General features: G+C 32.9%; 1 protein-coding gene across 6 annotated transcripts in view; it reads right to left on the bottom strand.

The window, feature by feature from the left end:
- Positions 1 to 13,819, bottom strand: part of NFIB (nuclear factor I B) — a 219,464-nt gene that overhangs the window by 21,886 nt on the left and 183,759 nt on the right. For 3 of the 6 annotated variants that reach the window (XM_015594523.1, XM_015594524.1, XM_015594527.2), the window contains 2 exons: positions 13,733 to 13,819; positions 10,488 to 10,570 (listed from right to left, as the gene is read on the bottom strand). The exon at positions 13,733 to 13,819 is cut by the window's right edge and continues 40 nt beyond it. The exons of 2 other annotated variants lie outside the window; for them this stretch is intronic. In XM_015594523.1, coding sequence (XP_015450009.1) covers positions 10,488 to 10,570; positions 13,733 to 13,819 — 170 coding nt within the window. Of the gene's footprint in view, positions 1 to 10,487; positions 10,571 to 13,705 lie in introns of all 6 variants that reach the window. One more of the 6 variants, XM_015594522.1, reaches the window with a different exon arrangement.

The raw sequence follows: 13,819 nt of genomic DNA, 5'->3' as shown, positions 1-13,819 counted from the left end.
AATGCTATGTCCCTTGGGAAGAATGCATATGTAAATTGTTAGTATTTTGTTGTTCGTGCTGCTAATTTCTTGTTTACCATCTCAAAAAAATGTCACGTGGGCTATCTTTAATTTTGGCCACATAAGGGACACTTAAAATCAATGGATTTTTGGACTTTTCTTTCCTAAGTATAGTTTCAAAGGGGTTAAACCTGACTACAGGTATTCATTTTCATTAATATTTCAGATACATACAATAGGAATATTTTCTCCCAAACAACAACAAAAAAATGCTTAAATACAAACAAAATGATCACTGAATATATTTAACAATAATTTAAATGTCAAAGAAATCGTCAGGATATTAATTAGTATTGAATTAATATCCTTTTGATACGGGACATCACTTGTAAAACTCTTAATCTTTAGCAGGAAATGAAACGGGACATCTCTTGCAGAGTTCTTAATCTTTTTAGTAAACTCAGTTAAGTTTTCTTTTCTCCTTTCTTTGGGAAAAAAGCCCTCTCCTTCAAATCCCGATAATTGCCCCAAAACCGGTGACTCAGATCCTCTGGCTATTGATAAGGGTCATAGGCCCATTGTTAGCAGAAATGGCGTTAGGCCAGACAGGGCCCTTAGAGTCCGAGAGGGGAGGAGACTTTAGGCCAAAGGTCTTTTTTACTCTTTAAGAAATATATTAACCAAGCTTGTTTCCTTTTACTCTCTTAATAGGAAAATCGATAATAGAAATTAATAAATATATGATTTAAATAACAAGTTCATATCTTCTTTTCCTTGTCTAGGGACTGAGGTGGCACTTCAGTAGGAAACCCACCTTCTTAGCAGGAAGCAGATATGGAAAAAGAAACCTCCCATCCCTCAACATCCATACTAACAAGGGGGTTCATTGCTCTTAGAAAAGAGTTAAGCAGGAAAGTTAGTTAGGGGGTTTCAGGTCTGCCTGCAAAGACACTGGGGCATCCTATCCTAGAAGGGGTCTGCCCTAGTCCGCCCACAATTAAGCAAACCAGAAGGCATTTTTAGGCTAAAAGTAACTCATTGAAAGAAACAAGATAGAAAGAGCAGGAAATTGGGTACTAGTTTCAGCCAGTCACTCGTATCTGTGCAATAAAGACCTCAAGGATCTTCAGTTTACCTGAGCCTCATTATACCATCATTATATGATGTATATGCCCAGAAGTTGATTAATATCATTATAACAGATCAAATTCTGGGAATCAATATGCACAGAAAGGAAATGATGAATCACTGAGTCCTGTCAATCTTAGCTGTCAATCAAGGAAGCCCACTCCTCTAAGAAAAGTAACAACCCACAGCAAATAGGGATAAAAACCTCAAAGGCCTTTGAGCCACTCTTCTCTTGCTCAGGCCCGCTTCCACATGTGGAAGTGTACTTTCTCTTCTAATAAAGCTTTTCTTTTCTGCTGTATTTCGGTGTCTTGCTCAATTCTTTGTTAGAGACATCAAGAACCTGGACAATGCGCTAGGAGAGGATCTCTAATCTCTGGTAACACTTTGTTACTGAAGACGTAAAATATAATTTAAATTTATTTAGCTATTTAAATTGTGGGCTAGCATTATCAACATTTCCAAAAATTTCTGAGGGGGCATGTTTATTAATGCTTATATGTTAAAACTTATTTAAACCAGGTTTACCTGAGCAAGAGCCTCTCTCAATGTTTTGTTTTGTTTATTTTTAATTTTATTAATCTTGCATAAAGCATCTTTACATTAATAAACCTCCTGATAAAGTAAAAATTTAAAGGTGATGGTGTAAGTAAAGGAAACATTTAAATAATGAAAATAAAAAAACATCTATTTACTGAAGATTTCCATGGCAATACTTCCTAATAAAATCAATTAATTCCTAAGAATCTTGTTTGGCCAAGAGAGTTCTGACTCAGCAAATTTTGAACAAATTCTAGGTGATGAAAGGTTAATACTAGGTGTCTTTAAGCTACTTTCTGGGCATGTTAAATAATTTTGGTATTTGTATAATTCAGTATTCCTAACAAAAAAGAATTTTACATTTGGCTTTAAATAAGTTTAAAAGAATAGGTGATAATGTTATTTGGGGTTGGTGTGGTGATTCTTCAGTTTCTGTCCTGTGAGAGAGTCAATGTTATATAATTTAACAATTTATATATAATTGTTATATAATTAATCAATTTGTTTTTTAATGAAATTTTAAAACTTTAATTTTAAGTGATACATAAGCTTCGTAACACCCATGAGTTTTTCAAGTATTTTCCCTTAAAAATCAAGTAATCATTTTTTCCCCAATAGTAATCAAACTTAAAACATCAGGAACAGATTAGTTTAGAACCTTACTCTATTGAAGTTTCGTGTTTATGTATGTAGGCAGGTAACAATTCTTATATTTGCAGCAATATAGATTCCTTGACAGACCTGATCATATGCATATTCTAACAGAAATGTACAGCCATATAAATCATTTTAATTCTTTAATTTATACGCACCTCCTAATATGAAATAAGAGTGTCTAGAAAAAGGTAAAATTTATATTAAAACGATTTATGGCCAGAATTCCAAAAGCAAAGAAAGGGTGAAGTAAGGAAGTAAGATTCTCCTCCAAAAGAGCGACGAGTAAAGGTTGAAATAGTCAAGCAACTAAGAGAGAAGAGAAGATAAAGATTTTACTGCATATGTTCTAGGGATGGAGTTCCATAAAGTCTCTGAAATGAGAAACTTGTTCCTCTCCCAATGAATGAGATCATTTCAGAAAAACAAGGATGGGGATCATGTAGTGTACCTTAAAAAACTGCATAAGGGGAAATACTTAAGATTTAAACCATTATCCTTTCCTATGCTACACTCAAAAATTCATGAAGGTAGCTGATAGCCATAAAGAATCAATATTGCTTGTGGTTTCAGAATAAATCTGTTTATTAAATGAGGGCCCTCCACTGTTATAAACAGGAGCTTTTGTTAAATATTTAGCAATTAGCTTTGGGAACAAAAGAAAGGTAAGCAAAATGTTCTACTTCACTAGACTGAGCAAATAGTCTGATATACTAACAGTCCCTCATGATGACAACAGCTCTCAGCTGAACCAGTAAACCATTAAACTGTAAAAAGCATAATCAACAGCGGCAAATTTACTTTTTCACTTTTGTTTTAAGTTTACAGTGACCTCAAGGGAATATCTTAAAAGATGTTTTATGTTCTCTTAGATTTCTTCATTTCTCCAGGTAGCCTCAAGAGAATAGGTTTTAGGGGGGTGAGGGTACACTGGGAAGGTGCTTAAAAGAGATTAACATTCCAATATTCATGCTTTCCTCTTAACTCTTAGATTAGTGGAATTTTATTTTATTACTATTATTAATTACTTGCCACGGAGCAAATAAGATGGCCTCTGAATGAATAAGACGTAGCCTTACTAAACAAGTAAAATGGTCAGAATACAATCATGTTATATGTGGGACATATAAACACATCTTTAACAAAAAAGATACTCAAGATCATCCTGGTATCTTATAGCTACTTCTAATGTTAATTTCTCAAACCCATGCTTCTTGATGTTTAAGCTAATTAGCATGGGAGAATAAAAAATGCGTATGCAAAGTTCATGAACTAAATAAACATTACTGTACATAAATTGTAAGTATTAGAAAATAAAAAGTTTTTTTAATATATATGGAGGCTACTTTACTTGTAAAGTTTAAGGTTTCAAGGGAACTTAAAGATTGAGTAGTTCAACCTCTTCATTTTCCTTTTCAAAATAAGGACGTAGGACAGCAAGGTTTAAGGACTTGTCCAAGGTTTGACATGCCTTGTTTGTGTCAGTACTAACACCAAACCTCCTGACTCCTAATCGCTGGTTTTCACTCAGGACACCAGTTTGCCTGTCATTGTTCTTTTCCTACCCTATCCTTCATGCGCAGCCCAAGAATTTTTAAAGCTACAATGCCTTTAATCATAACCCTCAGAATTTCCTTTACTTCCCTGATTCGACTTAGATCTTTTAAAGTTCATACTTTCAGAAAAGAAGACAAGTTTTCCTTTGTGATTTTCTTGATTGAAATTTGAGGTTTCAGTAAACAATTTTATTTTTACACTAATTATAATAGTTTATCTGGATATTAGACTTTGATAACCAGTAAAAGTAAACTACTGAATAAATGAATGAATGATAAAAAACAGACCATGGAAGGTGGTTGTTATTTTTTTAAGAACTAGCCAAAAAGCTAAACATTTGCATAACCATTATTTTGACTAAAACTTCCTTTAAATGTGTTTCCTTTCCAACCAGCTTATGTGAAAAGTGACCTCTTATCCATTTACATACCTACCCAGAAGTCATATGATTGGGTTTTGCGTCAAGCTGTCAATTATGATAACAGACACAATAAGAACAGCCCAAGTGTTGATAGCCTGCTTCCTGGCTTTATTGAAAAGTTTGTTGATAGTCCACTTGTGTCCTTTCAATTGCTTGCCTCTAATAAAAAAAAAACTACCTTTCCAGTGGTTTTAAGGTACCTAGCTTTGGCTTTGCCATTTCATTTGCTAGGACAAATGCTATAAAGAGATTTCAATTAGTATTTTAATTTCAAAAATCCTATAGAGACAATTTCTTAAAAAAGGTCATTTGGTGTAAAAGAAATTTTCAGCGTAATAAAAAGTACTTTCAAAATCTACTTTCAAAATTAAAATATTTTGATAAAAAGTAGCCCAGAAATTGAAATTGAAATAATAGCATTATATAGTCATGCAAGAAATATAACATGCTGAAGCTCAATAAAATCCATGCAGTTGTGATCAGTAATACAAGGACCTGAGTTGGTCAGGCTATTCATTCATTAGCTCTGATAATAAGTAGTATATATAGTCAGGAGATTATAATTTCGAGATTATGAAAATCAGCTTTATATCTTATAAACTAGAGCTTACTTTGTTGTCTCACTTAAGAAAAGCAAAAGTGACTTCCCATTTTTTCCATCAAAAATTTTAACTCTATATCAAAGGTTAATATACATTTCAATAGCTGGTTCAAATAGCAATCTTTTACTTTCAAACAATATTTCTTAGCTACCAACTTTTATTAACTTGCAGTAAGTTTTTTTAAATATGTTGTATTGATGTGTAATAGTAAGGATTTATGTTTTTACTATGACCTTACACTCAAATAAAATGGTGATAATCAAGTTAACTAGACCCTCTTATCTTACCAAATTTTCTACGATAGCAAAGAAAGAAGGCCTGCGATTTAGCTAATTCATTAAGAGGCTAACTACTTCCTTAGCTGGAATATTGTCAAAATTGTCTCATATTTGCCATTTATACTGCAATTGTTAGACTGGATTGTAAACTAATTTCTGTATTTTCTAACGACATCCATCACTCTGCTATATAGTTCCCCCTATCTCAAGGAGAGACAAAACTTGAGAAATGTAGTTCCTTCATTGTTTATCATAATGAATGTGCATAGTGTGTGCATGAAATATAGGGAGAAAAAGAACCACCACATTTTATGAAACTTTTATAAGATTATGTCAGAGAGGAGGTCATTGACACCTCAGGAAAAGTTCCAAATCATAAAAAAGACATTTCTCAGCAGAGACTAAACAGTTCAGTTTGCCAAGGCAGGACCCACGAGTTCTTCAAGCCATCACACCATCTTCCAATAGAAAAGTTAAAGAAGAATAAAGCTCTGATTGAAGTTCTAATTTTAATTTCCCACATGCCAACAGTGGGTGCATTAAATAAGACAATCATCCCAAAGACAATCTAGTTACAAACCTTGAAAAACATTAGAGATTGTGTTAAAAGAAAAGGAAAATTTTAAAGTCCTGATCAGCTGGCATGAGTTGATTATTATGACTCATTAGACAGAATTTTTTTAATGGCAAATTATTAACTGGTTTATATGAATCTTTTTGAAATATTCTTCATGATTATGTGATTTTATTTTTTAGATTCAAATGAGATATATTTACAATAATAAGTGAAATTCCTGTGTCTGAAAAAAACTAGTATTTCAAGGCAGTTAGTCACCAGTTTAAATCAGTAATGACCATTATAAAAAGGAACATGGAGATATATACTTATTAATAACAACTGCATGTGTACCAAGTTAATGGATATGGCAGCATATACTTTTAGTATTCAGATTTGCAAATATCAATACACTTACAAGTGGAACACAGGGTTAATTTTAATATTTTCCATCTCGATTTAAGAATGTCAATATCCTTGTGTGTTAGAAATGATTACATTGGAAGCTCTGCTTTAGTGTCATTTTGTGGAAAGATTTTTATGATAGTCAAAATTATTCAACAATTTAAAATTAGTTATTAACTCTAATTTACATAGGGTATATTAAAGTTCTTTTCTAAAATAAAAATAGCACTCAACAATGCACACCAATATTTTTCATAACCTAAAAGGATAAATCTTTATAAAGCAGCTGCCAATGAACTGAAGAATGTACCTGGTGATAATATTTATTCTTAAGAGGTCATGTATATTGAAGGCTATGGGAATGTTTAAAAGAACCCTCTCAGACTAAAACTATCGCCTTTCTAATTTTGAATTTCTCCTAGCTAATATAAAATGATTGATTACCTTTATTTCATGAACTCCTTGATTTTCCATTTCATTCAAAATTTTTTTATATTTGTCCATTTAATTTTTATTTTTTGAATTATTGATTTAGAACAAATTACTGATAGTAAATTTCTAGATGAAATATATAAAAATACTTTTGAGTTTCCATTGCAATATTGCCAGAGGGAATATTGGATATTCCCTACAAAAAAAGCCAAATTTCTATCAAATTTACATAGGGAAAAAAAAGATATGGTGATATCCTTATAACCTTAACTGCATTTGATTTTATCACATTTTTTCTGTCATTAAAAGGTATCTATTGTTATTTTTTAAATTTTATTTTATTTATTTATTTATTTAAATTTATTTGATTAGTTTCAAGTATACAGTACATTGGTCAGACATTTATATAGTTTATAAAATGATCTCCCTAATTGCTCTTTCTCTCCTCTGGTTTCCCACCTTGCCATTGTATTAATGCTAACAGCATTCCCTATACTGTGCTCCCCATCCCCATGACCATCTATCAACTACTAATTTGTACTTCTTTAACCCTTCACCCCATTCTCCCAGCTCCCTAAACCCCCTCCCTTGTGGTCATCACCAGATTTTCCTCTATATTTGTGAGTCTGTTTTTGATTAGTTTGTTCTTTTTGTTCCTTAGATTCCACATATAAGTGAAATCATATGGTATTTATATTTCTCTGACTTATTTCATTCAGCATAATAACCTCTAGGACCATCAATGTCGGTGCAAATGGTAGGATTTCATTTTTTTTAATGGCTGAATAATATTCCATTGTATATATGAACCATAATTTCTTTATCCATAGTCTGTTGATAGGCATTTAGGTTGCTTCCATATATGGCCTATTATAAATTGTGCTGCCATGAACACTGAGGTGCATAAATCTTTATGAATTATTGTTTTGGTTTTCTTTGGATAAATATCCAGAATTACAATTGCTAGGTCAAAAGGTATATACGTTTTTAATTTTATGAGAAACCTCCAGACTGTTTTCCATAGTAGCTGTACCAATTTGCAATCTCACCAACAGTGTATGAGGTTTTTTTTTTCTCCACATTCTCTCCAACACTTGTTCTTTGATTTATTGATGATAGCCATTCTGACAAGTGTGAGGTGATATCTCACTGTGGTGTTAATTTGCATTTCTCTGATGATTAGTGACCTTGAGCATCTTTTCATGTCTATTGGCCATCTGTATTTCCTCTTTGGAGAAGTATCTGTTCAGATCTTCTGCCCATTTTTTAATTGGATTGTTTGTTTTATTGTTGTTGAGTAATATGAGTTCTTTATATATTTTGGATATTAACCTCTTATCAGATGTATTATAAGCGAATATATTCTCCCAGAATATCCTCTCCCAGTTGGTTGTCTTTTTGTTTAAAGTACTCATTCATCATTGAGTACTTTAAATCAAATGCATTTAGAACCTGCTGCTAGAAAAGTGGTCTCTTTTAAATCTTTGTAAAGTAATGAAAGGACGCAGTAAATCAATCTCATTTCTACAGTCGAAAAGAATAACCTTTACTCTACTAAAGTCATTTAGACTATTTCTCTCCCTCTGTTCCTGGATAATAAACATAAAACTTCATCTCTATGATGCTTTTTAAAATTTAAAAGAATAAAATAAACTCTTAACTGGAGCTTTAGTTTAGTAATATACATATAAAGTATGATATGCATATACATTCATTTTCTGCATGCCTCAAAATTGTAGCTCATTATGAATTTAGCATATTGGGCTTCTTCAATTCAAAAAGTAGCACTAACACTTTCATTATATAGAGGACAAATTATCTGCCTGCATGGCATTTAAAATTGAACATTAAAATTTTAGTTATGAAGCTTATATAGTTTTTTCTTCCAAGGATCAATGCACATTATATATTTTATAAATATCAATCACATTTGATCAAACAAATCATATTTATATTGTAAAGGGTCTTACTTGACACTGTCCACTTAAAAAACAAGTTCTGGTCTTCTGGTCTTTGATGAAAAAAGTTCCGGAACAAAAGTATATATATATACTTTTTTTCAATTAAAATGGGCTTAGAATCCTATCTATGTTAAGACTCATGTTTTCATGATGCTAGCTAAATTTTCTTGATTTATCCTTCGATATGTGAAAGGGGAAGTAACTTTTATATAATGAAGTTTTGTGATCATAATTACCTGAGGTTTCGTTTGTCATAAGTGATAAATAAAAAAATTAAAGCTTTCATAGATTAGGACAGAGGAAGGGAAAGATTGCTTTTAAATACATGGAATTGGTTATAATATTCTGAATGTGTTTGGGTCTAAAGGTTTAAATAATGAAGGCATGTTTCTATGAATTAAAAATTAACTGGAATTAGAGAAGTGTCATAAAGAATAATGTAAATCCCATGACAAAACTATTTATGAAAATATGTGGAATAATTTTTAAAAGAACAAGTCTCTAAAACCTATAAATCTTGAATAAGTTTTTAAAAAACACAATGAACATATACATTTGTCAAATAGAACCATATTATAGTAATTATAACACATTTCATATTATAGCAATTTTAGAGGTGAAAAAAGCAACATTCCAGAGAATTATGTTGAAAAGCCAATGGCTGGCAAAACCACTAATTATTACTTGGTATTTTCATAACTATGTACAGATGTTTTCAGTTAGTTCTCACTCTTTTGTTTTGTTTTGTTTTGCTTTTTTTAAACCTGGCAAAACGTCAAGTATCTTGAATAAGCTATCATCTTATGATTTTCTCTGAACTCTGCATGTGGTGACCTTTAATACATGCAGTCTGCCACCCTGGTCTGCAACAGGGTTGAACTGGAGAATTACACGTGAAGCACAGTAAAGATGAGAACAATAGCATAAGCTAGGTGGACAGGTCTATAGCAAAAGAAGCTGGCATGAGTAACTATGTGGGCTTACTACGTATGTAAAAGCTCACACATATGCACATACAACTTATATTATAAATGAAGAGCAAGTTAGTTAATACCAGCTCTTTCTTATTCATTATAGCCTATTTTTCCCTATGTAATATTTTGCACACTGTTAATTTCAAATCGCTCTGCTATCAAAACTTGAGTGCAGCAAACATATGCATCATAAAATATATTTAAATTCTGAAGTGGTTAAAATTATTTCTGTCATCCTGTAACTGGAATCGTGGGATTTCTGTATTGGTATGGTCCATGCTTTTCACTGTGGCTAATTTGTTTATAAGCCACCATTAATCCTGGCTGTATATTTTCACAGTCTGGGTAAACACTTCATTTGCATTAAATTTACGGCATTAATGAGATGTGAAATTTAAAATGCTACTTGAAACATAAATGATGTAAGAAAGCAGAACAAAAAAAAGTGTTTTATCACATCTAAAATCAGTAAACCAATTTAAACCTATTAAAAATAGGAATGATGTGTCGCATGAGATTTTAGCTTCGTAACTCATCTTCTTGGACTAAAATACAAAAATGGGGAGTAAAACATCTGGAAAATATGAAAGCTCAAAAACACAAATTGTGTACTGCTTCTACTCTAATTGGCTTTTAAATCAGTTTTCAATTTTTTTTCTTTGGAAGCTATAGGCTATTAAGTTCTCAACAGCCAATAAGACAGAAACATACTCTTTGGCTGACATACTGTTATTCATGAATGCCATCGATATATAATGTTACAGAGGTGGAAAAGGTCTTGAGCCAATGAGAGAAACCCTGTTCAGAGAGGCAAGAAACAAAAGATAAATGAGAAAATATTCTGGAAAATGAAATGATCGATTTCTTTCTCAGAAGCCCCGTGAGCCCCGTTCTGAGTCCAGATCTGAGAGGCAGCATGGAGAAAAGCACCAATGCGAAAGCGTGGCTACACCATCACACCTGGGTGAAACTTGCCCACCTGTTGCTGATGTAGGAAGGATGGGTCTCTTGGGCTTAGTCCCACATATCGATTGGCTTGAGATGTGCCTGAGGCTGTGTAGGCTGATTAAGGAAGAACAAAAACAAAGATAAAAATTGTGAACTATCAGATTGAATACCCTGTCCACGTAAAAGAAACCCAGAGAAGTGGGACTTGGAACCAAAAAAAAGTCTCTATTTTTCTTCTGTTTTGTCTGAGTGAACACTGAGTGATATAAACGGAATGGTAGTTGATTTCAAATCAACCAATTTATCCCCCTCCCCAAAAATCTATTCAGTGAATCATATCCCATTGTTTGGTGTAGCATCTCACACTTATGTGCTCCAGTTAGTCTTGCAGGAATACCAAGGACTGGCTAAATAGAAGGACTCTTTTCCTAGTTGTATTTTTTTTTATCAGATATTAATTATCTAATAATGGAATAATAAATGATGGTCTGTGAGTCTAAATGTAAAAGCAGACTGAAAGTCTATCAGGAAAAAGTGAAAGCTTTTAATGATTGGATTTAAACAGATGTGCTTGATAATAAAGGATGAAAAATGTCTTACTTAAAAGTCTTACTAGAAAGAAAATCTAATATTACTAACATAAGGAGAAGCCTATTCTTATTATTATATCATATAGAATAAATTAGCTCAGTATTTTATTTAATGTGAAAATGACCTTAAGTTTGATAGAAATGTTTTTGGAACAAAAAATTATTTCTTTTCCATAAGCATAAAAAATCAATTTCTTGTGAATGGCCTGGGGAATTAATGGCAACTTTTAAACACATGGCCACCAGGTAGTAAATAGATACGGTGAATACTCCTTGAATTATTACTGTCTCACCTTGCAAGTACTCTTTGTATAAGTGCTTTTTGGTAGAGGGTGAGTTTTTCAAAAACAACAACAAAAAACATCTCCCTATTCTTACAGAATTTTGTTTCTTTTTACAAGGAAAGAACTAATGTATCTTCCCAACACTAGCCAATTCCATTGTTTCATATTGGAATAAACAGAAAAACTAAATTTTAACCATTTATGTTATATTTACAGGTCTGACAAAAACTAAAATGTTTGGTTTAAAACCATCGGATTAACAAGAAATTAGGACATTAATTTTAAAAAGGCTTTTTAAAAATCAATATATTAATTCTGCCATGTTCAATCTGAAGGACTGCAGAATTTGATCTATTGAGGCTTTTTTAGGTTAACTTTTTAAGACAGTGAAGATGCTCACAATTCACCTTTTAATTATTCCTGAATAAAGGGTTCAAGCAAGGGCAGCCATATGCAACCAGTGGCTCCTATTCAATCTCTGGGCCTCTGGAATTCAAAGCATAGCATGGACAGCTGGAGAAGAGCCTCATCCTTACAGAGTAGGTGGCAAGTCTGTGCTACTTCTTTTCGACCATGAGAAAAAGGTTTCCCTGATCTCTATGTTATCTTTAATTGTACTGACTTACCAATTCTCACTGTCAGTGGTACCTAGGAAGCTGGAGCTACAAGTTTGTTTCGAGGAAAGAAAAATGACTCACTGTATTTAATGCAAGAATGGAAAATGAACTGATGCAGCCATCTTTTAAATATTTTATAATTTTATTAGTCAAATCAGATTCCTTTTTGATCAACCTGTATGTGAATATAAGAACAATTAATTAGCAGGCAGGTTGACTGTACTCCCATAAGTGAGCTGCGATCATTTGGGTCTGATCTTCCCTTGACTCTCTCCTGTTAATAACACTATACGAGTAGGTACCAGAAGTTTCTGGAACTTGGTTTTGATCATTTCTCCTGTGATAGTCTTCCAAATACTTCAAAAAAAATCTTTGCTTCCTTTTCTTTTATTTAAATTGCTGACTTGTTTGTTCAAAGGTGCCAAGACATCCACTTTTAAAATTTGAATGTATAGTATTTCAATGACTGTAATATGCATAGCTAATCTTTAGAACAAAATAATTTTTAGTCTTTCTTGGCTGTCTCATCCATCTGTGCATTCAAGAAAATGTTCACTAGTGATGGATCCTCTACCAACAAACCAGTTACTTAGCATTTAATGATTATTGATGGGAATTACGAGCCTATATGGACTTCTTAGTCTCTGGGGCCTCATGAACTGTGAGAAAGAAATGCTGAATTCACTGTATACTCAAAGTATTGTCCATTTTTCTTGTAGGGTTTCCTCCTAGGTTTTCAGAAGCCACACACACACACAAAAAGAGCATCTTTCTAATGGCAGAGAAAGAGCCAGTGGTGGTTCCAATTGGCTCCGTAATTTCATATAGGAATTTGCAGAACATGGGGATTTTCTTGCTCTAGGTAAAAAAATAGAAGCTCTGAATTTAAGATATAGTATGTATAACTGAGAAGGAGCATACTAATTCCTCCTGACTGAAACTTTATCCATTCTAATCTACCAATCTATGCATACTGGCTCCAGCACTAGGAAGCTGGTAGTCTGGATGAAGCTAATTGAAAAATTGTGTAATAATTCCTTGTGTACTTATGATTATTCTACACTAGGAAACAAAGGAATCATTTGAGTTATTGGTATGTGCTGTGTAAGTTCACTGGCTAAATAACTGACATTTAAAATGTTATGGCCATGCTAAAAGCATAGTACCTGATGTACTATGATAGGAAAAATAATAAAAAAAAAAAATTTAAGTTGAAGACAAAGAAAGAGCAGTTGCTTACATGTGCCTAATACTACATTTAAGATGTTTTCTGCACCCAACACTGTGTGACTGTTTTTACAATGACATAACCTACAGTAATGTAAACATGCAATTATCTTACAGAGGAGGCACTGATTCAGTCTGCCATGAGAAGGGACTTGATTCCTATAGGAATGTTCCGATAAGTAACAATTATCTAATCTCTCTTTGGGATGATATAAAAACCTTGTATACTGCGTTAGGTTATTCAGTGCATTTTCAGTGTATACCTTGAACAAGCAGGCATGACTTATTATTTTTGTTATAGCTGTTTACTCAAACAATTACGCTTCTCCCTTTTCAAATAAGATGCACTGATTGAAATTTGATAAGAGAGAGCATGTGATAGCCAGGCCACATACATGCCTGCTGGTTCCACATAAATGAGAAATCTCCATCTGGTTGGGTAGCTGGAAAAATTGCCATGTTTTCCACCTTGGATCAGATATCCAATGGTGCCTTTGATGGACATTTCTCATTTCCTACAGAAATACTTACTGGTTGCTGTAGGTGAAGCTGCCTCACCTTCAGTGGATGTAGTGATGGGTTTAGTATCTGTCATGGTCAGGGTCACAGGTCGCACTGCACTGGGATGGGGAGAGGGTGCCAAGA

Source organism: Pteropus alecto, unplaced genomic scaffold (genome assembly GCF_000325575.1).
Source record: "Pteropus alecto unplaced genomic scaffold, ASM32557v1 scaffold95, whole genome shotgun sequence".
NCBI lineage: Eukaryota > Metazoa > Chordata > Mammalia > Chiroptera > Pteropodidae > Pteropus > Pteropus alecto.
This window is presented reverse-complemented; position numbering and strand designations above follow the sequence as displayed.